Source organism: Eretmochelys imbricata, chromosome 17, assembly GCF_965152235.1.
Source record: "Eretmochelys imbricata isolate rEreImb1 chromosome 17, rEreImb1.hap1, whole genome shotgun sequence".
Taxonomy (NCBI): domain Eukaryota; kingdom Metazoa; phylum Chordata; order Testudines; family Cheloniidae; genus Eretmochelys; species Eretmochelys imbricata.
The window spans coordinates 20,227,690-20,253,932 of record NC_135588.1 but is presented as its reverse complement, the minus strand read 5'-3'; the positions used below and the strand labels follow the sequence as shown (position 1 = coordinate 20,253,932).

Genomic DNA, 26,243 nt, shown 5'->3' with positions numbered 1-26,243 from the left:
TGTATTTTGTAAGGGAGGAAATAGTGCATCCCACCACCAGCATAGTGTACTGTAAAGTATCCAGGAGTGGGCTGTCTGGCTGACTGTGTTTCCCCTACGTTTCTGGGTCTCAGCTTAATCAACATGCAAGAAACACAACACAAAAGAAATCGCATCTTACCTTCTTCCTGGTTCTCTTGCACTCAAGCAAACAGAGGGGCCTCTGTGAATTTTGGGTTTCACCTTCTTGCCTCCCTCAGTCTGAAGGAGCCTGTCCTAACTTCAGTATCTCTTGTCTATCCTGTCTCGGCTGGTGGAAGTCGATGTACCTCCTTTTACTGCAAAGGAACTATACCAGTTTACCAGGATGATCTTCCCACTGGGTTCATCCCTCAGACTGCGTCTCCACCTCTGGGTCCTAATGCTGGTGAATTGGCCAGACAGCGGGTTGTGACAGGAGCAAAACCAGGCACAACTGGGTCACTCAGAAGACCCCACTGTCCACATATAGTGTGGGAGAAGATGAGCTGCTCTTTAATCCTGAAGAGTGATATTTCATTAACTCTTTATGTGCTGCATGCAGACAGGCACAGTCTAGCAGTCAGAACACAGGGCAAGGAACCAGGTACTGCCATGTTCTATCCAGTGATGAGCTGCCAAAATCTTAACAACGGGTTCCCTCCTCACCCCACGAGGGGGTCGTTGCTCACCGCCGCCCCCCAGGACTCGTGCCCCATCCAACCCCCCACGTTCCTTGACGCACCCACCCCCCTCCCCTGTCCCCTGACTGCCCCCAGAACCGGGCAGGAGGGTCTCGGGGCCACCGTAGTGGGTGCCCACCCCACCCCTAAGAGCCAGAGGGACTTGCCAGTGGGCGAGGTGGGGAGTCCCGGCGGTGCTTACCTGGGACAGCTCCCAGGAAGCCGCCGGCAGGTCCCTCTGGCTCCTAGGGGCGGGGGAGCGTAGCTGGGGGGGAGCAGGGGGAGCGGCCCCTCCCCCCCACTGATCGCATCAAAAGTGGCTCCTTAGGTGCCGACTCCCTGGGTGCTCCGGGGCTGGAGCACCCACGGGGAAAATTTGGTGGGTGCAGAGCCCCCACCGGCAGCTCCCCGCCCTGCGCCCGGCCCCAGCTCACCTCACCTCTGCTCCGCCTCCTCCCCTGAATGCGCCACCCCACCCTGCTTCTCCGCCCCCCCCCCCCCCCCCGGCTTCCTGCAAATCAGCTGTTCATGCGGGAAGCCGGGGAGGGCTGAGACGCAGGCGGCAGCTTCCCGCTCAGGCCGAGTGTGGCGGAGATGAGCTGGGGCGGGGAGCGATTCTGCTGCACGCCCCCCACCCCCCCGGGTTACCTGCTGCGGCGCGGGCAGCCCTCCTCGTGCCCCCCCAACCAGAACTCACCTCCGCCTCCCTGGGCCTGAGCGGGAAGCTGCGGCCTGCTTCTCAGCCCGCTGCGGCTTCCCGCGCGAAGAGCTGATTCACGGGAAGCCGGGGGGGTGGGGGGGGCGGAGAAGCAGGGTGGGGGCAGCACATTCAGGGAAGGAGGCAGAGGCGAGCTGGGGCCGGGGCGGGGAGCTGCCGGTGGGTGCTCTGCACCCACCAAATTTTCCCCTTGGGTGCTCCAGGGCTGGACCACCTGTGGAGTCGGCGCCGGTTCTAAAAGGGCTTCTAAATTTAACAACCAATTCTAGCGAACCGGTGCGAACCGGCTCCAGCTCACCACTGGTTCTATCTAGTCTAACACACTGAGGTATTTATACCACCACTCTCCTCACAGTCATCCATAAGTTCTAATCCTGGCTCTGACTTCAACATGCAGGGAGACTTTGGACTAGTCTCTGTAGGCTTCTGTTTCCCCATCTTTTTGACAAGAGAACAAGTTTGGCTGACAAAGGTAATAGCGTTAACATAATATACTTAGACTTCTGTACCCCATTTGACTTGCTGCCACACAAAGTTTTCATTAAAGAGCTAGAACAATACAAAATGAACACGACGCACAGTAAATGGATTAAAAACTTGCTAACTGCTGGGTCTCAAAATGTAAGCGTGAGCACAGAATCATCTTCAACAGGGTGTGTTTCCACTCGTGTCCCACAGGAATCAGTCCTGGCCTTTCTTTTATAATGGTCTTTTTAAGGCCTGCCACTCTTGAGACATGGTCTCCTGAACCAGGACCATTCTGGTTTGTGGCATATGGAAAAGCTATTTTTAATCCCCTTCCCCACTAGGATCCTCTCTTCCTTTTGACCCAGCTGCCCCAGCTGCTCAATTCTGCTGGAAGTCTGTAGCAATTCTTCTTTGAGTGTCCTCCGTGTGGTATCCAGGTCTTGAACCCTGGCCTAGGAGTCCCCAGACAGCTGCCAATGTCTACTGAAACCTGGTAGGCTGTAAGCTACTGGGACTGTGGCCCCAGCCAAAGCACCACCCACAGGAGCTCTGAGTGGAGGATTGTCTGGCTCCACCAATTGGTCCAACTTTGCTATTTAAGTCAGAAGGAGGCACAGGAAGTTTGAGCAACAGGGTGATCTCCTATGTTGCCTGTGTTGGACCTGCACCCAGCCCTGTTCCTGATTCCTGCTCTGCTCCTGGCTCATGCCTTCACTCCTGTTCCCATCCATGCTTGATCCTTGCATCTCCTCCTGCCCCTACATCTCACCTCCAAGCCTCAGCTACCAGTCCTGGCTCTGACCCTGGCCTCTGACTTCTGACCCTGACTCCTGTTTGACCCTTGGCTCTGGCATTTGGCATCTGATCTCAGCTCTGGCCCTCGGCTTAGTTTCTTGGTTCTGTCTCTGACTTGACCCCCTGGCTCTGGTTACTGGCAGTTGACTCTGGTGCTGACCCTTGGCTTCATTCCCCAACCTGAACGCCTGCTCCTCCCACTAGACCTGACTCCTGCTCTGACTACTAGACCAGGGCGCCTACATCTTGGTCCATAACTCTGCGTATTGCTGCTCTTGGGATGTGTCAACTGGGTGCAGCCAGGATGGTGGAACCTTTTAGTTGCAGGGCCTGTTTTGGGCACTTTGCCCTTCCTTCAGTGTTGGAGCCTGTTCTGAGAGTGCAGCTATAAAAGGGGGAGTGACACCTGTTACAGCCTCAGTTCCTTCAAACCGCTGTCGCGTTAGGATACGAATTGCAGCAGATCCTTCTAGATCCAGAGTTGAGTGACTTTAGACTACGTCTGACAATGAGATGGCTGAAGACAGCTGCTTTTCCGATTTCTCTTATCACCCCTTGCACTGCACACCTTGGAGATGCTTTTGGGATGCATATGCTCTCCTGTTCCCTTTTTCTTGTATTGCCCTTGGGACCGTTCTAAAGCGTAAATGCAGAACCAGATCTCTCTTGCTTGTCATTTACTCATTCATTTGCATTGCCATTAATTAGTGAGATGTAAGGAAGCTGGGGAGCGTAGCGGGCTCCTAACTTTATTGTGCCGTGCAGGCAGTCAGCTCCTCATACTGTGGAGTGAGGGCTCAGACTTTCCACACTACATATGAGAGTGTGGGTCAGTGAACAGAGCTGTGCTACTCGGCCCGAGGGTGGGAGGGGGGACGGGACACAGAGCGAAACGAGGGCAATGTAAATAACAGAGCAAAGATGACTACAAACTGGAGGAGTGAGAAGGACTCTGAATATGTACTGGGGACGGCTAACATGTATGGGAGCAGACCATGCTGTTAAGGCACATGCCCACATTGGAAGAACTGTGAAGCTCCATCCCACACACACACACCAGGGGAGATCCGAGAGGCCATGGGTCAGATTCATACACTAGCAGAAGGGGAGTTTGGAAGGGTAGGGGGGCTTGTACCTCCTCTATTCATGGGTTGGCAGTCGGACAGTTTTACACCTGTGGTTCTTACACCTGGCTGTGGCTTCTTTGTGGCTGTTTAGCTGGTCAAAGGCCTATAGGGCAACAAGGAATCAGTTCTGTTCTGCCTCAGGAAGACATAATGTCTCCTTGAGCTCCCTGGAATGGAAGGACAGTATTCCCATTGACATTTATGGTACAGTAGTAGGATATAGTATACAATGCCCCCTCATGGCTGGCCATCACAACTAGGGGACCTTGTCCTGCGTTCTCCTCATCCCTCTCTGGGGTGACTATCACAGAACAGTTTGCTTGCAGAGTGCAGGTGTAACCCACACACCTCCTGCCCTGGGTGTGGTGTTCTGTCCCATCTAGTGGCACCGAGACCACTTAGAGAGAGATGAATGAGTCTGCTCTACAGCCTTAGCTAAGGGCTACATGGCTTGTAGCTCATGCGGTAGAGGCTCATGCACTAAGCTCGAGGCCCCAGGTTCAATCCTGCCCGCCGATGACCTGTCTGTATTGTTACTCAGTGAGTGGAGGGGGACTGTGTATGTGTATCCCCAGGTCCTTTTCTGCAGAACTGCTACCTAGCCAGTCGGTCCCCAGCCTGTAGCGGTGCATGGGATTCTTCTGTCCTAAGTGCAGGACTCTGCACTTGTCCTTCTTGAACCTCATCAGATTTCTTTGGGCCCAATCCTCCAATTTCCAACTCTAAGGGGATGGCCAATGGTTCACCCTGAGATATACATATCTGGTTAGATTGGGGAGGTTGAATGTGAGCATTGTGAAGGAGAGAACAGCAGCAGAATGAGAAGCAAACAGCAATATGTAAATTAAGATTTATTTCATGTGATTTTACAGACAGATTCTTTACGTTTGAGACAAGCAATGTAGTTAGCACGGACCCATTTTAAATCCACGAAAGAAAACACCTGACATATTACCAAATGGAATCTTAGCGTACAGTTCTCTAAATTTGAATCCAAGCATGTATCAAGCCATTGCGTAGCTGCAGGGAAGCAGAAAATCAATAGTCTGATAGAAAATGGTAAATTATGTGCTACATAATCAGGAATCTGGTTTATTATTTTTCTTACCACCGGACAAGCAAATCAGGTTGGGGGGGGGGATAGGATGGTAGTGACGGCCATGCTGGCGCCTGGATGCGTGGAACAATCTGGGGAGCAGGCATTGTAATCCACTTAACTACCCCTCAAGAGGAAAGTTTGAGCGCAAGAGGTAGCTGCGGGCAGGTTCTCAGCAGGGAACCGGAAAGCAAAGTGGTGCTATTAGCAAAATTGCTGAATTCTCTGTCCTGTTGGAAAAATGCCACGTTCCATGCCCTCGGAGTGGCAGAATCCGCAGGGCATTGGTAAGAGATGAACTGGGCAGTTCACACCTCTTAGAACTGTTGTTTTAGGCTGTCCGCAGACTCAAGCAGGCATCACTGAATCTGTTTACACTCCACAAGGGTGAAGGCTGGAAACATTTTTTTTTTTTTGAAAAATGGGTAAAGGAAGGCAAAAATGAGTGAGTTCGTGACCTCCATGAAACCTGTTCGTCAACTCCTTTTCTCACCCTCCTCACGGGGTTGTGACCCACAGACTGAAAACCCTGGAAATAATACATTGCATTGTAAAAACTAATCTAGACCCAGGACACAAACATTGTTCCTAGCTGAGCATTGTGGAGGTTCAGCATTAGAATTTACAATTATGTTATTTAGTTTGAGTTAGCTGGCAGCCAATTCAAACGCAACCAAAAATTCTAGCCAGACAATGCGCTCATAGTTCATTCCTATAAGGACAAGCACAAAATAGCTTAAAACCAAAAAAAGGCAATAAAGTCACTGCGCCAAATTCATTCCTGGAGTAAAACTCCATTCAGGCTGGGGCATAGAAAACTGGATCGTGAACTGACTGCCAAGGGGGTTCTATCTTCCACTCTCAAGTTCTATCAGCAAGTCTGATAGTTTGAGCCTATTCCATGGATGGCTTTGAAAATTATCTAAGAAACCACCTTTCTGTCCACTGGAATGATCTCCTCTGGGCAGCTGCAGTCAACCGGTATTATCAAACTAAGACCAAGATTTTCAATATGACCTGGAATTCTTTGTGGAGCATAATTGCTGAGAAGACTCTGCTGTTGCATACAGATGCTCAGACACTCCAGGGATCAGGAGGGCCATACGGCCACCTAGATAGTTCTAGACCAGTAGCAGGTATTGCAAAAGCAGACATGGTCACCCTAGGTACAGTGAGTTGCAGTGATCCAGACAGGAGGTCACAAAGGAAGGGGTACAGTTTCCCAGCCCAAGCAGATGGAAAAAGTTTACTGAAAGCTGTAGCTACTTGAGGATCAGAAGGATATCTAGCCTAACACATCTGTCAAACTGGGTGCAAACTCCCAATCAAGGCTGACTCTAGTTAAACCCAATGACTTCCCTTGAGTTTAATCATAGCCTGATGTAAATCTTGGGCACCTACTCACTTCTCTTAAAAAGAAAACCTTCCACATATTTTGCTAAAGAACTCAGTTATCAAATTCCAAAAGATGTAGGCAATCATTGGCTATAGAACATAGATGTTGAATTAACGAGGGAACCAAAATTCTGAATGAGAATGAAGAAAAGAGAACCCAGCAAAGACCCAAGACCCAGGGCTGTACTTTTGTAGTTAGTAGTGAATGTAAGTAGATCTGAATAAGCTTTCCCTCACTCAAATATAAGTGCAAATTAATCAGTTTTGCTAGTTACTTATTTCTAAATACCAATCAAGTTGAACTATGAGCCAAATGTAAGAAGTGGTTTGGTTTGCATTGAGTAACCAAACCAAACCTTTGTTTGCTCTCACAGGTTACCCTAAAAATGTTTTATATAGCATCTGAAGTTCATCATTCCAAGGTTCAAACCTAGGGTGAACTCCTGGTTCCATTGACTTAAGAGGGCTAGTATTTCACCCCTAATATTCTGAGGCTACCAAAGTTTCCTTGGACCATGCAGTCCTGTCCTATGCCAAATAACTTGCAAGGTTACATCACTCCAAACTTTCCTCCTCCAGGGTTCTCTGGTTGCCTTGTAGCATTCCATCTGGGCTGGCTACCTTGGGAGCTAACTGCTCTTGGAACCAACTGCAGCATCAAATAAAATATTTGAATTTGAAGTCTGCTCCAGTTGCTCAATAATATTAATGCTTAGTAATGTTCTAATGTCTCCCTCCGGAGGATTTCAAACAGGTCCCCAAACTTTAAAGACGCCGCAACACCCCTGTGGAAGACAGGGAAGTATTATCTCCAACACCAGGCAGAGACTAAGTTCTACCTTTTCAAAACTGGCCTCTCATTTTGTATGCCCAGCTTTCGAAACTCAAGACCTGATTTTCAAAAGTGCTTAGCACCTAAAACTTCAGTAGGAGCTGTGGGTGATCAACGTATCTGAAAACATGTCCATAGGGCCAAACATTTCTAAGCTAGGTATCTAACATTTGGTTCCTAAATATAAAAAAATCCTCTTTTTCAGAGTTGCTGAGTACCTGTAGCTCCTACTAACGTCCAGTGGAGTTTGGAGTCCTAACCACCTTTCAAAAAATCCAGTTATATTTCTTTAACAGCCTACATATGGATGTAGGAGCCTAGGTATCTAACCCTGGGCACCCAGAAAACAACAGCCCAGGAATCCAAAATCAGAAGCCACTTCTGAAAATCGGGCTCAAATGACTTACTTGCACAGTGTAGCCTTGGGGAAGTGGTAAGGTGAGGACTAGAACCCAGGAACTCTTCCAGTCCCCGCACTCACTCCAAAAACGTGTTGCCTACCACTTGTCAGTTCATTCTCATGCAACCAAAGTCTAAACAAGATGCTGCACTAGTCCATGGAAACTCTCAACAGTAGTTAGGACCCACAGTGGTTCAAATTGCCCATTGCATGCCATGTCACTTTATTTCTGTTTTATCGTGCATCGGCAGGTCTCAGGTAGTTTATTAGCTAGGGACTGTGAAATGTCTCCATTTTGCAAATTTGGAACCATGGGCCAAAAACCATATCATGAATATAGCTCATCCTCTCTGCACTACTAGAACCGTAGGCAAACCCTAGATGGGTTATTAAACAACTCCTGAGTAACCACTGGGGATCTTTTCAAACAGCAAATGGAGGTGTAAATTAGCTCTGGATGCCACACAGAGTAAAAGGTTGTCAGAAATCTTGTCCTGGGTAGAGACTGGATTGACACCAAACACAATGCTCCTTTCTAGGCCAGAAAAGCGACGGATGCTGTCAAGAATAATACGCTTTCCCTGTATTTCATCTGCTTCTTGGAAAACTGGATTCAGCCTATATTTCCTCATTCCTATTTTTATTATGCGTTCATTTTTTTTTTTATCATCGTTTGTGCTGAACAGAATAGCAATCTCTTTCTCTGAGTAGCCCTTTTGTAAATAGCTAAAACATTGTCTAGCCACATAATTTGCTATTTCGTTCATATTTAAGTTTCTTTTTATGGTATAATCACCTGATATATTGTGACCACATGTGGCTTCACTTAACAAGTTTTTTAAACGCTCATAAGGAACATCTCCTAATTTTTTATCTTGTACAATCCTTTCCATTTGTCTTTTTATGATGTCGTATATGTCCGTGGAATTACGGACCACTTGGGTTAGTGATTCCACAGGGTCATGCTGACGTGCAGGTGGAAGACCAGATACGAAAGGGTGACTTGTCTGTAAATAGTCCAAGAAGATCCAGAAAACACCAGGCTCATTATGACTTTGGGTGATACATTCAGCCTTCCTATACCAACAGCCATCCTCTTCCCGGAAATTCTGTGCTTCATCAACTACTATGTGTTTCACCTTTTCAAAGTTGTTCTTCATGAAAGTTACTCTTGTCACAGACTGGCAAATTCCTTTTTCGCTACAATATAAATAAAATATTTGATAAATATTAGTGTGTGTGCTGCAAAGTACTTCTCTAAATCTAATCAATGTAGATTGAATGCTGTGTCAGTTAAATCATTTTTCTGTAGATTTGCAGCATACCAACAAAACCAATTCCCATCCCATTAAAACTTTGACTTTATTAAGAAAAAAACTGACTCTTACCAAGACTAATGCATGCATCCCAGATACCCGCATACCTTGAACACAGAATTATACCAGAAATCTGCACTCCTCGAGGTTGTTATGTATAGGGCCCTACCAAATTCACAATCCATTTTGGTCACTTTCACGGTTATAGGATTTTAAAAATTGCAAATGTCATGATTTCAACTATTTAAAGCTGAAATGTCACGGTGTCGTAATCGTAGGGGTCCTGACCCCAAAAAAGGAGTTGCGGGGGAGGGGTAGCAAAGTTATTCTAGGCGGGGTTGCCGTCCTGCTACCCTTACTTCTGCTCTGCTGCTGGTGGCAGCGCTTCTGAGCTGGGCGGCTGGAGAGCGGCGGCTGCTGGCCCGGAGCCCAGCTCTGAAGGCAGTTCCCCGCCAGCAGCAGCGCAGAAGTCAGGGTGACCTGGGATGGTATCGCCACCCTGACTTCTACGCTGCTGCCTGCAGAGCTGGGCCCTCAGTCAGCAGCCGCCGCTGTCCAGCCGCCCAGCTCTGCAGGCAGCAGCGCAGAAGTAAGTGTGTCGTGGTCTGGCATTGCCACCCTGACTTCTGCCCTGCTGCCGGGAGGGCGCTGCCTTCAGAGATGGATGCCTGGCCAACAGCCGCCACTCGCTGGCCCCTGAGCTCTGAAGACAGCGCAGAAGGGTGGCATTACTGTGATCCCCCCTAAAATAACCTTGGGACCCCCCCCTGCAACTCCCTTTTGGATCAGGACCTCCAATTTGAGAAACACCGGTGTCCCCTGTGAAATTGGTATAGTATAGGGTAAAAGTAGACAGAAGACCAGATTTCAAGGGGGGAGACCAGATTTCACGATCCGTGACACATTTTTCATGACCGTGAATTTGGTAGGGCCCTAGTTATGTAGCAAATTTGATCTGAAAATTATTTGAGATCATTTTTTGTGTAGGGATGCATACAGACAGGAATAAGAAAAGGAGTACTTGTGGCACCTTAGAGACTAACCAATTTATTTGAGCATAAGCTTTCGTGAGCTACAGCTCACTTCATCAGATGCTAAAGCTCACGAAAGCTTATGCTCAAATAAATTGGTTAGTCTCTAAGGTGCCACAAGTACTCCTTTTCTTTTTGCGAATACAGACTAACACGGCTGTTACTCTGAAACCTACAGACAGGAATATTTTCATTCTAATTGCATTGCCTTGCTATAGACAAGTTGTATGGTAGCTTCATTGCAAGGAGCTTAATGTACCGTCTATTAAAACGTGCAGAGTGACTGTGTACTTGTAATATATTAAAATATAATATTATCCATTTAAAGCATTTTTTCCACACACAGGCTTGTAAACTGGGTTTTTTTAAAGCAGCCCTTCCTCAGCAGGCCATTAAAATCTATTTTTTTACATCATCGCTCTGAACTGCTGCTTGTGGCCTTTCAAAATTCGCATTCCTGGGGAAATGGGGGAGAAAAGAAGGGAGGAGGAACTATTTTAAAAGTTTTCACTTTGATACTTATTTTCGGGATCTTAGATCCATTTCCAAGGAAACAGAAATGAGCACTAGCCACAAGTAGCTGAATCATTTTCAGCTGCTGACCTCCACTTCAAATGTCTGCTTTCCATGGAAACAAGACTCTCAGTTGAGTGCCCCAGCTTCAGGATGCCTGCTCAGATTTATGACAGATTAATTTTAGAAACTTGCTACACGCTTTTCACTGGTGCTTTTGAATATTTAGGACACACCATAAATCCAGGTTTCAGTTTTTCTCACACGCGCTACAAATTCTGGTTGGCGATGAATCTAAGACTCTGATCATCACAGGAAAAGCAAACTGAACTGCTATGTTATGAAGCCATGTGGCAATGAGATTTAATACTCTATGACTACAATTCCTCAAAGCATTTAAGCATGTGCTTAACTTTAATCCCATGCTTTAGTTCCGTTGATTAGCATGAAAATTAAAAGAATGGAGTCTTTAGAATGTTTATAAATAAATCCATTTCAATCACAATATTTCTAGAATTCTTGTGGGTTTGAAACTAAGGCTCTCCTCTTTGAAGAAAGGAGGGGGAGGAGTGATAAGGGACTCCCACCTTAGCTTTTGTGGCTTTGACATGTGGGTGCTACACATCACTTCTTTGATAAACCCTAGAAAAAGAATAGCTTCATATCCTTTAACAAGCAGGAGGTGCCTGCTACTTGAGAAGACAAGCCTGTTGGTTGGCTGCCTTTTAACCAAACAGTTCCCAGTATTACAATCTACAGTAGCTTCATAGAATCATAGAATATCAGGGTTGGAAGGGACCTCAGGAGGTCATCTAGTCCAACCCCCTGCTCAAAGCAGGACCAATCCCCAGTTAAATCATCCCAGCCAGGGCTTTGTCAAGCCTGACCTTAAAAACTTCTAAGGAAGGAGATTCTACCACCTCCCTAGGGAACCCATTCCAGTGATTCACCTACACTTCTTTTTCCCTATAATCACCTCCTGGCAGGGGGTGGCCACATTCAGCTTTCTTTAGCGCCCTTTTTAAGTTCTTATCAGGAATATCTATTTGTGGATTTTCTACAAGATTTTTCATCCCTTGGAGCATGATATTGTATATGTGAGTGGCATTCCGGATCCTTTTGGTTAGCCACTCCTGAGAATATTGTTTTCTTGGCTGTGGAAGACCACAAAGAAAAGTGTGGCTTGTTTGTAAACAGTCCAGGAAAATCCAGAGAATACCACGTTCATGACCATCATTTCCTTCTGTGAGCTGCTTAGCCTTTGTGTACCAATCTTCACTACCCTTTGACTAGAAATTCTGGGCCTCATCAACTACTATGTGCCTCACTAATTGATTATAATACCCCTGAAAGAAGGTGAATCGGGTCACAGACTGGCAAATGTTTCTCTTTCTACCCAATAAAAGAGAACATTCAACATCATTTTGATGGATTTCTGCCTGTGCACTGATCCAGGCCCCGATTCAGTTAAGGTACTTAAGAACATGGCTAACTTTAAGCATGGGCAACGAGGAGTCCTTGTGGCACCTTAGAGACTAACAAATTTATATGGGCATAAGCTTTCGTGGGCTAAAACCCACTTTATCAGATGCATGGAGTGGAAAATACAGCAAGCAGTATATATATATATATATATTACAGCACATGAAAAGATGGGAGTTGCCTTACCAAGTGGGGGGTCAGTGCTAACGAGGCCAATTCAATTAAGGGGGAAGTGGGTTACTGCCCCTTAATACTTCCACCCTAATTGAATTGGCCTCGTTAGCACTGACCCTCCCCTCCCCCCTCCACACACACTTGGTAAGGCAACTCCCATCTTTTCATTTGCGGTATATTTACACCTGCCTACTGTATTTTCCACTCCATGCATCTGATGAAGTGGCCCACGAAAGCTTATGCCCAAATCAATTTGTTAGTCTCTAAGGTGCCACAAGGACTCCCCGTTGTTTTTGCTGATACAGACTAACATGGCTACTCCTCTGAAACCTTTAAGCATGGGAGTAGTGACACCACCATTCTAGCACCAATGTAACCATTTGTATAGACCGGGCTCTCGGACATTTCAGCACTTTGTCAACACGACAACTTGCTGAAACACCTGAGCCCCGTCCACAGTAGTGTCTCTACCATTGTAAATGCTGGTGCAGCTGTATCAGTGTTGGAATTCAGGTATGTAATTTTGAACCATACATGCACCAAAGAGGGCTGCAACTTCTCCTAAACTGGAGAGCCTTGAAGCCTAAAAAATAAAAGCAAGCAGGAGATGCACTGATTTTAGCACATCCCAGCTACAGCCTCTGTCAGCCAGGCTTCTGTACAACATCCAGCAGAAATCAAAGCTGATCTCCCCCAATTTAGTCCCCAGTGGAGCCTATCAATAGAAACCCTGCCTGCCCTCCCCTAGAGGTGAATCCCCTCTGGTCTGCAAGAGGTTAGCTGACCCACAGAGGTGCAGTTTCCACATCCCTGTGCCAATGGAGAGATCAATCTGGCCCAAAATGTTTTACAGTGGATTGTTAAAAAGGGCCTTCCAAATACCATAACAACAGTCCAGATTGTCCTGTAACATGAAAACTACCCTCTCTCTTGTGGTATCATCTCAGGCTGTGCCTATGCTGGCAACCTTAAAACCTATAATACTCCACTGGAGATGGGTATGATGGAAACTGTTTGTTTAGATAGGGTTCGGGCATTTCTCCCACATGTCCTCTAACCCTGCTTTGTGGGGAGCTGTGCTGCTGGTGAATTGAATGTCATTGTTCACACTGTAGACAGAGCCTGAAACATCTGCTACTTTGCAAAAAATTTGTTTTGGCTACTGACATACGTTTTCTCCCCAATTTCAATGCCCCTTTGACATTTACTATTAATTAACTACGGGCACAGTTTTGAGTTGCATACAAAATGCTCACCTCACAAACGTTTTCAGTGGCGCGTTCTCACAAATGTAGAGAATCTCATCAGACTGGCAGCGAAACATGTGCCTTATCTTCTCGATGATCTTCAGGGCCACTATTGTTTTCCCTGTTCCTGGCAGGCCATAGATAAACAGCTTCCTGCATTTGTGGAGATCTTTTGAAAGTATCTCATATTGTTTAATAGTGAGGAGATTGAAAAACTCACACCCAAGTCTGTCACTTAAAAAAGACCTAAAACCCAGTAAGATTATCACAAGTGAGTCCAGTAATTTTCTTATGTCCTTCTGGGATACAGTGTAGCTAGCAGGGTACTTAACTTGCAAACCTAATTCTGTATTTCCTTCTTCATTGGTTCCAAGCTGTAGGAGATGGGGAATCACACACACTCTCTGAGTGTATCCCCCAACATTTACCAGTTTCTGTTTCAATGCACGAGCAGTTTGTCTTGCATATTCAAACATATTCGCAGAACAGTCCTTCTGAGTCACAGTGTACAGCGTTGGGTGTTTGCCTGCAGCTATTAAGAGAGCATCACAGACAACTTGCTGTTTCTCTGGCAATCCGATATCTACAGTCCAGCTCCTTGAAAATATCAGTAGTCCCTGAGATGCCTGCAGCTCTTCTATTTGCTCTTTCATTAAATTCTCCAGCCCTGGATACTCTGAAAACAGCCCTTTGGTGAGGTTTTCTGGTGTGTATATTATTCTATTAGAATACACTAGAAAGTGAGAGAATTAGAAAAACATTAACAAATTTTATGACTATTTTCTTCTTTTTTCTTTTGGTTAGACACTGCAATACCATTTTAAATTATTCCAACTGAATTTCTTGATGTTAAAAATGTTGGATTGGCAACCCTGCAGATCGAAGTCTTATTTTGCACAGAAACCAGTACAGCAGGAGCAATGGCAAACAAGCTTTCCTGACACACTACCCCAACCCCCTGCCCATAATCATCCACCAATGAGTCTCAACCATACTCTGTAGGGACCCCCTGTAGGGATGGAAGGGGATTTCAGACTCCATTGGCCACTAATACCTTGGTGCCTCTGCTCAGGGCATGTCTACCCTACAAACTTAAGTCAACCTATGTTAAGTCGACTTACAGTAATTACTGTGGTGGTTCATGTCCACACAACCCTCCTTCTGTCGGTGGTGCATGTCCTCACCAGGAGTGCTTCCACCAACTGAAGAGGGGCAAGGAGGGGAGGGGGAGAGGGCTGAGAGCCCAGGCTCTCAGCTCTGTGGCTGCCCCCAGGCTCCCCCACTGGGAGCCCGACTGACCCCCTAGGCTACGTGTCTGGAATGGTGCCTCTCTCTTTCTGCAGTCTCCTGCCTCATTCACCTCACATCTTCCAGCACTGAAGGTAATGGTGCTATGGCTAATTCACATGGGGAGTCGAGGAAGCCACATCTCCATACAACAGAATAATACACTACATAACATCCACTGGGCCAGATCCTGGGTTGGTGTAAAATTGGCATAGCACTATTACTTTCAGTGCTGGAAGACGTGAGGTGAATGAGGTGGGAGACTGCAGAAAGAGAAAATATGGTCTGATAGTTGAGGACATTCACAGCTGCCCTGAGGACTTGGGTTCTATCCCTGGTTCTGCCACAGACTTTTAATATGATGTTGGCCAAGTCACTTAATTCGGAATTTTCCACAGGTGGCCACTAAACTATGTATTCCTCATTTTCTGGGTGCCCAGTTTGGGATGCTTCGGGCCTGACTTTTAGAAGGGCCTAGCACTCACAACTGCAACTGAATTCAATGGGAGCTGTACATGCTTGGGTCACCAGATCCCAACTCAGTGCTTGTCCTTCCAGGTTCCCATGAGCGTTAATCCTGCCTCTGCCACTGACTCATTGCATGTCCTTGGGTGAGTTCCTTTGTCACTGGATTACTGGAGCATCCTGACTTTCTTACAAGCATTCAGACAAATTATTATTCCTCTGTAAATTTACAAGAGAAGTTCATTATTTATGATTATTTACTGTCCTGTTTAAAACAGTTCCCTCAGCCAGTCAGGGAGTGGAAAGAACAAGGTGTGACATAGGTGTTAAACCACACATCGTGAATAACAAAAAATGAATAATGAATAGTCAATATGAACTGATTATAAACAACCCATAGTCTGAAATGTATTCATTGTAGCTATTCGGCAAATAGTTACAAACATTGAATGTATACATAGAAATGAGGAAAGGTTCAGGAACAATTCCTTAGCCTAAAAAGCGCCTAAAGGCAATCAACATTATTATTCCAGTTAGTTCAACCAACTGTAAAAGGGACATCAAAAAGTGAATAAAGTGCAAATACTAAGAAAATCCAGCCGACCAAAACTAAATTCACATATTAAGAGTCTGACACCCCAGAGGCTGCAGGGAATTCACACTTGGATTTTAGGAACAGCCACTTAACACAGTAATTCTGTAGAACCCACAGCTTTCTTGTGTGAAAAATGAAAAATGTTGGAATAAATATTAAACTTCACATAAGATCGCACATTTACATAAATTAGCCATGGTGAGGGAGAGTTGGCAGAGAGATAAGGAGGATTCAGATAGGTCAGTGTTAAGACATACCAGTTGGTCTGCTTTAACCAATTTATATCTCCCCATTGCCTTCAGTCCTCAATTCTTCAAAAAGCATGTGTTCTACATACATAGAATATATTTTTTTCTATTAAGTTCTAATCATTTCTAAACTGGATGCCTTCAATCATTATATCCATCAATGTCCAGATGCCAGAAATAGACTAATACAAAACATTACAGACCAAAGAGACATACCTGGAAATAGAGCTTTTCGCAGATCAGACAGACACGTGAGGCCTTTGTTGGAAAACACGGGTTTGGAGAGTGGGGATGCACCTGACAGACTGAGCACAGTCTTCAGAACTTCAGCTAAATTTGAAATCTCTTTAAAAGTAAATTAAAGTTAATATTAACACACTTATTTCACCCCATCACCCCCATATGAATTTTTACCCAGCATGCTCTAAGCTGCTCTCATAATTGGTGTGGGTTTTGCATGGTAAATGCACTGGTCTAGCATGAGCACCATGTGGAAACTCTCAAAATGAGATGAGATTATTTATTTTAACTAAAGGTTCTTATTTGGGTACCCAGCTGCAGCAGCAGTGTCCTTTCACTTTAGCGAGGCTGCAACGGTAGAATAATTCTGCTACATACTGAAGATATGGAGACACTGAGGTGGGGTTTTGGTTGCCAGACCTTGGGTTCCCTTATGCCTATGGTAGCAAGTGGGGGAAGAAAGGCAGGAAAGGTCATTAGCAAGTGTAAATCAGGACCAAGATATTTGATTTCATTCCCATTGGTTTCTTGTTTAATTATCTCTCAGGAGTGTGAACTTGGAAGAAAAGGACTTTGATCTTTGGTTCATGCTGATGAAGAGAAGGCTGGTCATTAATAAGGTTTCCACCATTTGTGATGTGATTAAGGATGAGGGACCTCCCCAGTTTTGCACATGTAGCTGAAATTGAGTTGGATGATACTGCAGGGACTATATTGGCACAGAATATGTTTATCAAGTATTCAATAAATGCATGCTCTTTGCAACCGACCGAAAGGGTAGGAGAGCACTCTCGTGTCGTTCTACAGGATTCCAGTTTGTTCTCCCTCTTGTTCAGTGTGTGCATAAAGCCACTAGGAGGGTTAATGAGGAAGTGTGGGCTGTGGTATCTTCTCTGTGGCTTTCTCATACTGTCTCTTCCAATTCAGATGATGTGGTTGTTGTGTTTCCCTGCATCTGGTTGAGAATAGGACATGGACGAGAGACTCAATCCAGATAAAACAGTTATCAGATGTTGATAAGGTGGGAACAGAACTGGAATTTTGGACAAAGACTCTGTCTGCCCTTGTGAGGCCATGTTTTTGCTGTTGCCTTTGTATAAATGTGTTTTTACATCGAGAGAGCTATCTATCTTAGTACAAAAAGACACCTATTTTAGTAATGAAGACATAGCTTAACAGATGTTGTTTGTCCACCGCTTGTTATTCTTGTTTGCTGCTTGGGACTCTGGTTAGATTCCCAGTTACAGTTGGAGGGTTAGCCAAAATGGCTTCCTCTGCTTGCATCTAACCAGGATGTTGACATCTTATCTTTTGGTTGTGACTCTCACTACCATGACTTATGATTTTATCACCTCAAGAGTGGGTGTCTAAAGTGTCTACCAGCAGGACAGTGGGGTGGGAGGAAGTATTGTTTCATGGTCTCTGTGTGTATATAATGTCTTCTGCAGTTTCCACTGTATGCATCCGATGAAGTGAGCTGTAGCTCACGAAAGCTCATGCTCAAATAAATTGGTTAGTCTCTAAGGTGCCACAAGTACTCCCTTTCTTTTTGCGAAGACAGACTATCACGGCTGTTACTCTGAAACCTGTCTACAGTGTGCTGCACCTTAAATCAAGCCAGAAACTGAAGACAGTGGAGAAAGGATAAGTCGCCTTCTTCCATGGCGTGTTTTGCTGTGAGCATATCACACAGCCTTGTCTTGCTGTCTCTGGGTTTCCAAGTGGAGTTTAAGGTGTAGCTTTTGACCTATAAAGTCCTAAATGGCCTGGGACCTCCCAAACGGAGAGACACTTCTCACCTCAGGCCATACCACCACAGCTCAGACTGGCGTCGGCATCTGAGTTCTCATGACAGAAGACAGAGGGGGTGACTGGCAAGGTATTCCCTTTGAGGGCTTCTCAGTTTTGGAACTCGCTCCCCAACCTTGGTTCAAAATAGTCCATATTTGTTGATCCTTCAGGGCATGCTGAAAGGCTCATCTGTTCATTGGGAGTGTGGGGTTTCGGAGGGCAATCTTGTTAGAGAGAAACTATTTAATAAGGGTGGAGTATTTTTCCAATGCTGCAAGAATTTTAGTTATTTACTGCCCTACACCATGTGATTGGCATGAGGGTTTGATTTAATATTTGATTCCCTGTGTGTTATGTTAAGGATGTCTAGAGCTTGGGAAAGACACCTTCTATTTGTTCCTAGAAATTATAAATGGTAATAATAATAAAAGACTTCTGTAGCCTCCACTCGAAGATTCTCCCGTAGCTCAATAATGTTCAGTAAGAAAATGCAAGTGGCCCCAGGATGGTGAAGGACAAATTTGGTCTAAATTAACTGAGTCACATCCCTCAATCAGGACAAACTGATGGAATCTCTTTCACCATGGCCTATGGATGAGTATACTTTAGGAACTGTTTAATGGGGGGTTGTAACTGAATACTGCACTTCTGTCCACCCTCTTCCAGCAGTGGTCCACCAACCCCCTCCAGGGCTCCATTCCCCAGTCCCTCTCCCTGAGGAAACACTGCTGACCCAGGCCCCTGTGGAGCTTCCTCTTCAGATCTCTCTCCCTTACCGTGAACAGTAAGCGCTTTATATCCTGCTTCCCTCTACCAGCAGACCCTTCTGTAGCCTGAAGTCACTTGATGTGAAAGGGAACCCAGGCACAAGTGGCAGCCATAAGGGCTGGAACTAGTGGTGCCGAGGGTGCTGCCGCCCCCCCTGGCTTGAAGTGGTTTCCATCATACACAGGGTTTACAGTTTGGTTCAATGGCTCTCAGCACCCCCTCTACACAAATCGTTCCAGCCCCCCTGGTGGCAGCTGGGTCCTGAGCTCCTCCGAATAGCCCACCTCACCCTGTAACACACAGGGCACTACACAGTGTGATTAAGGGTGGCAGAATCAGGCCTAAATACTTCTCTTTCCTCGTTGTCTGTCTGAAACACCTGTGCAAACAGGAGAAACCAAATGGCTGTATACACAGTGTTGTCTCGTGAGCACAGTAAACAAATGGATTTTTCAAATGTGGTAACCTTGGTTATAACAGCAAACAGGTAAAATAAATTCTGACAGACGTGTGAATTTTAACTTGGCAGTGTCACTTTAAGAAAAGCGTTCTGGGGTTGGAGCACCATTGATTTTAAATTTTAGGATCACTTCCTTGTCAAGCCAACAGTGGTGCTACCATGCTACAAATGCTGCTGTTAGTTTTGATATGGAAAAAATAAACTATGATACTTTTATTTTTAAAATAATTGGACCTGGGTCAGGTGTTGTCATCAGGTCCATCCAGTCCTTGGCCATCAATCTTTCAAATCGGTCATCCTTCACGATCCATGAGTCGGGATTATGCAAAAACACAGCGCAACAAAATGGCTTAATTTTCACAGCACATACATAGCCATACAAGTTTCCCTGATTATCCCGTACATTCAGGATTTTAGGGACAACAATCAGTTCTGGCCGAGAACTGCAGAAATGGAAGACGTGCCGCACCTTCTGCCTGCCACACTCTACTATCCTGAGTAATTGATTGGCTGTTACATTCTCTTTTCTACAACCAACAACTTTCCTCTCATCATCCACTCCAAAAAATAAATATCCCCCCTGTGTGTTTGCAAAAGCAGAGATGTACTTTGGTAATTTGTCTTCAATGTCTTTCTGGATGATGTTCAGGTTGTCTGCTGAAGCAAACTCTTTATAGTCAACATGTGTCGACTCAGAGAAGTTCAGCTTCTCACCATGGGTGAGGTGCTGTACATTAAAAATATTTTCCATAGAGTCATGTTCTTCCTCAAAACCATTCAGGACGGCTCTCTCAGCTCCTTGCTGTGTCTCATCAGATCTTCTCCTGGAACACTCTTTCTTCCTTTTGAAAAATTGTGCAGCAACACTGGAATTCATGAGTTTAACAGAAGTGCCACATCTCTGGTACAAGCCTGTTTTCTGGCTGCAAATACGAGATGAAGATGAAATATCTGATGAAGATGAAACTTCAATTCTCCATGATTTAACAAAGATTAAAAGTTTGCTGTTTTGCTTAATGCTTTCAAAGTAGTCTGCAAACATCTGAGATGGAATAAGTTCTGTTAAGGAATCTTCTATATCCTTCCCAAGCCCATCTCCTTCATTGTAGCCCTCATTTTCAATCTCTGCCTCTATCAAACCTCCTCCTGAGTTCAACAATGCACACGCTGCTTGGGAGATATTCTCTTTTTGTTTCTTCTTGATGTGTTGTTTGTTCTTTTCCTTCCTGTATGTCTCACCAAAAATTACTTTTCCAACTTTTACAACCACATCAGGATATTTAGTGTTCAGGTCAACACATGGATGCTCCTCCTCCGTGGCCATCCTGTTCCTGAAACAAGGGAAAGAATAATTCTCACTTAAAACAGTAAGTGTGGGCAGCAGGAGGACACTACCTGGATGTCCCATGAAAGTACCTTCTTCTGAGGAGGTACATTAGCAGGTAAACCTCTCACTCTGATGGGGTCATTTTGTTTTTAATTCTAATGTTATTAAAATGCAATTATAAATAATGCAGTTCACATATGGCCAAAGTGAAAAAAAAATCTTTATATAAAATTATTGTAACAAAGAGAACCAAATGGAAAGGATACAAAGCCAAGATGATGGTTAAGGGTTATAAAATCTATTACCTAGGGAGTTCAATCTACTGAAACGGTGTTGGAATTATTCTGGATGAAACCGTGCAGAGGCATGTCATAGCGGTTACCAGAAGATAAGACCTACTGATGAGTGTTAAGCTGTGTTAAGCAAAAGGTAACTATCCTAATAGTAAGTGGATACATAGGCACTGGCTTCCTCATTTCCCTGGCGTGTTTGACCCCTGCTCTGCCCCAAGACCCCACCTCTGCCCAGCCTCTTCCCACCCAGCCTCTTCCTGCCCCCATTCCTCCCTCTCCCCTGAGTGCACCCGGCCCTCGCTGCACCCCCTCCCTTCCCAGCGCCTCTTGCATGCCGCTGAACAGCTGATCCCAGCAGGCAGGAGGCACAGGGCGGGGGGGGAGGACGGGGAAGAAACTGACAGGCTGGGCTGTCATTGGGTGCTGAGCACCCCTATTTTTTTCCCCACGGGTGCTCCAGCCCCATAGGTACAGAGTCAGCACCTATGGGTGGGTATGCACCACAGTTAGGAGAGGATTACAGCACATTGCCACTAACAGCAACAGACTCCGCATCATGACAAGGACTGCTTTCTGCCTCCAACTAATAAAAGACATATACCCAACAGATTAACCAGCTTTGCAGTACAATACAAAACCTTCATCACAACCTCAGCATGCAATAGATTTACCACATTATTCATGTTAAGTGTGGGGTGTGGTAAGGGTTTATGGTGGAAGCATGAGGTCATAATTAATGGTAGAACCAGGAATAGAACCCAGTACCCTTGAGCCCCACTCTGCTATCTTAACCCCAAGACCTGTGTGATGGAGTGTACAAATTCCACACGGGGTAACAAGGGGCTAAGGGATTATTTTGGGCCCAGCCACACCCACCCTGCCACACCTGCAGCAAATGCTCCATGATCTGATGGAGGAATTAAAAGACAGGGAAACAGCTCATTTGAGGGCAGACCTGGAAAAGAGCAGATCTGCAGCCCAGAGCTCCAGCCGTGCAGTGTGAAGACTGAAGTCTCTGAAACAACTGCCCCAAAGGGGCCCTCCCTAAGGGAAGGGAGAACCCACCCCCGAAACAACCAGAGGCAGAAGTATTCCCCTCTCCCCTGCATGTGGACATTGGACATTGGTAATCTCCTCTTATTTTCTTGATTTGGACTCCCCTAGCAGGGGAAAGGCTTGGTCTGAGCTGACCTAGTGGGGAGCGGGTGAAATAGGAAGTGGCCCAGGGAGGGCAGCCTTAAGCAGCCTCAGTTGCCAGATCACTGGTTGCTCAAAGGGTCCTGGGTAGCAGCCCAGTGGAGTGGGAGGACCTGGGCTCCCATACTAACAACCCCGCTGTCAGCCACAGATTGTGGCCTGGGCCATGCTTCCCAACCAATGCCTGAGTGAGGACCGTTACAACCTGCCTTCCTCTTCTTACTAAACTTAGGCTCTAACCAGCACTGTTTCTGCAAAGGAAACTCATCTCTCACTAATTTATTACCTCTTATTTATTTATATCTTTGAATGTCAGCAAAGTAGTGGACAAAGGAGAACCAGTGGACATAATTTATTTAGACGTTCAAAAGGCCTTTGACAAGTCATTTTAACGAAAAAAATTTACAAAAGAAACTAAATAGTTGTGGAGAAAGAGGCCAAGTATCATGGATAAAAAAATCTGGCTCGGAGACAAAACAAAGAAGAATTAAATGGTCAACTTTCATTTTAGCAACAGCCAACAGTGGAATGCCTCAAGATTCCACACAAGGTCTTGGGCTGTTTAATATATTTATTAATGACCCGGGACAGGGGTTAGCAGTGAGGCTGCAAAATTTACAGATGACAAACAGTTTTTTAAGTTAGTCGGTACCAGACAGGACTGTGAAGTATTTCAGAGGGACCTAGCTAAGCTACACGAATATGTAACAGGATGGTAAATGAAATTCAGTGTTGATAAATGCAAAGCAATGCACAGTGGAAGGGAAGATTTAAACTACTCATACACCTTACAAGATTCTGAATTAACTGTATTAATTAAAGAAAGGGACCTGGGCACCAATGAAAACTCCTTCTCAATGTGCAAATATAGTCTAAAAAGCAAAAAGATGTGAGGATGCATAAAGAATGGGGTGGAGAATAATATGGACAATATTATAATGCCTTTATATAAATCAGTGATGTGGCCTCATCTAGAACCCTGTGTACAATACTAGTCGCTCATCTCAAAAAGGACATTGCACAGTTAGAGAAAGGCAATGAGAATCACTGGGAACACAGGAGAGATTTTTGGTGAAGAGACATTGAAAAGATTGGTTTTATTACCTTAGAAAGGAGACAAATAAGGGGGGACACAATAAAGACATAAAATAATGGTGTCAAGGTGATAGATACAAGCTCTGTTCTCCTGGTCTCATAACACATAAACAAGGAAGCACGAATTGAATCAAAAGGTGACAAATTCAAAAACTAATAAAAGTAAATACTTTTTCATACAAAGTGTACACTATGGACCTTGTTATCACAGGATGTCACTGAGGCCAAGAATTTAGTAAGATTCTAAGAGGGAGTGCACATATAAATGGGTAACAAGAACATCCAGGGTTATAATAGTTCATGCTAACAAAAATATTGGCAGGAATATTAACTTCATGTTTCAGAGTTTAGGCAAATCTTGCTGGAGGATTCTCTGCTCCTTGAAGTCTTTAAACCATGATTTGAGAACTTCAGTAGCTCAGACATAGGTGAGAGGTTTATTGCAGGAGTGGGTGGGTGAGATTCTGTGGCCTGCGTTGTGCAGGAGGTCAGACTAGATGATCATAATGGTCCCTTCTGACCTAAATATCTATGAATCTCTAATTATTAGAGGTTGAGATGAGACATCATGTGGGGGGGGAAGGGGGATTATCTGACATCTGTCTGTTGTGGAGTTCTTACACCTTTCTTTGAAGCATCTGGTGCTGGCCACCCGATATTGGGTCTGATCCAATATGACCATTCCTTTGTTCCTATGTCAGATATTTGAAATTGATTTAAAAATCAGTTTTGCAGTAAGATGAATCCAGAAACATGGCTGAATTTATGCCCAGAAAGATTCCAAAATAGATTATTTGTCAAATTCTTATCAAAATAAAAAGTTTAATATTTTAAAACTTTTAGTAAAAAAACAGATCTCTTCCTTTTAGAAACATCTGACATATTAAGTTGATGTGAAAATTCATGACTTCTATTTTTAATCAAAGTGTTTCTGAAGTAAAAGGATAAAGAGTTTAGCAATAGTAAAATCTACATTTCTAGCTGGGTTGGAAGGGGCTCAGACAGCAGCTCAGACCAGCTCTGCCCTGTGTCCCGTTTTCCCTGGGGAAATAGGGTCACCCTACTTTCAGTGCTGTGCAGGTGGGAAGGGAAGGGAGCTGCTGCCAGCCGCAGGAGGGAAGTGGGGAGGGAAGGGATGAGCTCTACAAAGACACAGGCAAGGTTATCCCCGCTCCCCTCCTCCCGCCTGCGGCTGGAGGCAGCCCTGTCCCTTCCCGCCTTGGCACAGTGCTGACAGGCTCCCGCTGACCAACCTCTGGTGCCAACCCGGGCGGAAATCTCGGGGGCACGTGACCCCACATGTCCCCTCCCCCCCCCCATTTTCCCACAAGGAATGTTTCATTTGTTGCGGGGGGGGGGGCATCGCTCCCTGGTCCGCCCGGTTCTGGCACCGGTGGCCGCTTTACACTCCTAGGGTGTAAAGTGGTCTTAGTGTAAATGAGAATCAGCCCCCCACAAAGACCAAGACACAATTGCTGCTCTCGGCACCACAAATCGGAGAGGTTTCAGAGTAACAGCCGTGTTAGTCTGTATTTGCAAAAAGAAAAGGAGGACTTGTGGCACCTTAGAGACTAACCCATTTATTTGAGCATGAGCTTTCGTGAGCTACATCCGATGAAGTGAGCTGTAGCTCACAAAACTTATGCTCAAATAAATGGGTTAGTCTCTAAGATGCCACAAGTCCTCCTGTTCTTTTTACAAATCCGAGACTGACTCCAAGGACCTGCCCCAGTGTTCCCGAGCAGGGGGCCGCCCAGGAGCCTTCTAACCTGGGTTTCTGACCTAGGAGATGCCGGCTGGAAATCCCGCAGGGGATCAGTAGCGGGGCTGATCATTATACAGGGCAGCGGGCACATGCCGTGTCCGGGGGGGCTGGCCGCCCTCCGCCCCCCCAGCCCAGGGGAAGCGAGTCTGACCTTGCTTCTCTTCTGCTCTTCGGAGTTTGCTGGGCCGACGCAGACAAGGCGCCTCTCGGAGCCGATCTCAACTTCCCACCTCCCCAGCGCTGAAGGAAACGCTCCTCTTGGCCTCAGTTCATTTCACTCCCCCCCGCGGCTCTGGCCCTGGGTCCTAGCGCTACTGATGTGACCGGACAGGGCGGAGTCTGCGACAGAGACAAAACCGGCCGAGTTGGACCCACAGCGCCGAGCAGACGCGGGGCTAACCCTGAAGAGCTCTGCCAGCAGGAAGACAGGCGAGGGGGCCAGGAACTGCTGAGGTCTACCCCCGAAGCCAGAAACAGGATGCTGCAAAACCTCATCTGATTTCTTTGTAACCAAGGAAATTGTGGATACAGACTAACAGGCTACCCCCTGGTATGGGACCCTGTGGTTCTGCTATAAGAGTGTCCACCCCCAGAGACATGCCCTGAAACACCTGAAGGTGTGAATTAAACCCCAGCTGGTTATTCTGGTCCCACTTTGCATGTAGACAAGGCCTTAACCTCTCTTTGCCTCCACTCTTACATTTGTACAATGAGGCTAATACCACAGACCTCACCTGGAGGATGTGAGGATTAATTAATTTGTACAGTATTTGAAGGTGAAGGGTGGGATTTTCAAAGCTCCCAGAAAGATCTGGGCACCCAGTTCCCATTAGAAGTTAAACACTCAAGTGAGCAGCCCTGACTCTGAATACTGCCCTGACCTGCTGAGTGGAGTGACTGATAGGTTGACGTAGTCACTTTTCAGAGTACAGCCCCACATTCCATGCCTAACCCGTTCTGAGACAAGCAGTGAACCAGACCCAAGGACGATTTCTTCTTCTTCTTCTTCTTCTTCATAATTTATTTGCAGTGGTGCCCACTATGTATTAGGCACTTTCCAAACACTTAACAAGGACAGTCCCTGATAGGAGGTGTTCCCAACCTAGGAACAGAGCTCTGAGGAAGGGAAATAACAATAGGCAACTTACACCCTTTTTATTTAAAAATCAACAAAAGTCACTCTAGACAGCATGGCTGAGGTGGGTCTTTAGGAGGGACTTGAATGTGGATAGAGTAGGGACCCTTACAGATGAGCTCAGGAAGCTTGTAACATGCCAAGGCGTCTGCACGGGAAAAAACACGGAGGTGGTTGTGTGAGAATCTGCCAAATGAGCAGATGAGAACTGTGGAACTCATTGCCAGGGGATGTTGTGAAGTTCAAAACTATAATGGGATTCAAAAAAGAATTTAAGAAGTTCATGCAGGGGCACTATTTCAG

General features: G+C 45.7%; 1 protein-coding gene across 1 annotated transcript; it reads right to left on the bottom strand.

Moving 5' to 3' along the window:
• Positions 1 to 4,626: 4,626 nt before the first annotated feature.
• LOC144276629 (schlafen family member 9-like) lies at positions 4,627 to 25,021 on the bottom strand. The gene is made up of 5 exons (XM_077836860.1): positions 24,957 to 25,021; positions 19,363 to 20,459; positions 16,086 to 16,214; positions 13,284 to 14,007; positions 4,627 to 8,711 (listed from the first exon to the last, which is right to left on the bottom strand). Exons 2-5 carry the CDS (start codon positions 20,450 to 20,452, stop codon positions 7,901 to 7,903), a joined length of 2,754 nt encoding a protein of 917 aa, XP_077692986.1. The 5' UTR covers positions 20,453 to 20,459; positions 24,957 to 25,021; the 3' UTR covers positions 4,627 to 7,900.
• Positions 25,022 to 26,243: the final 1,222 nt, after the last annotated feature.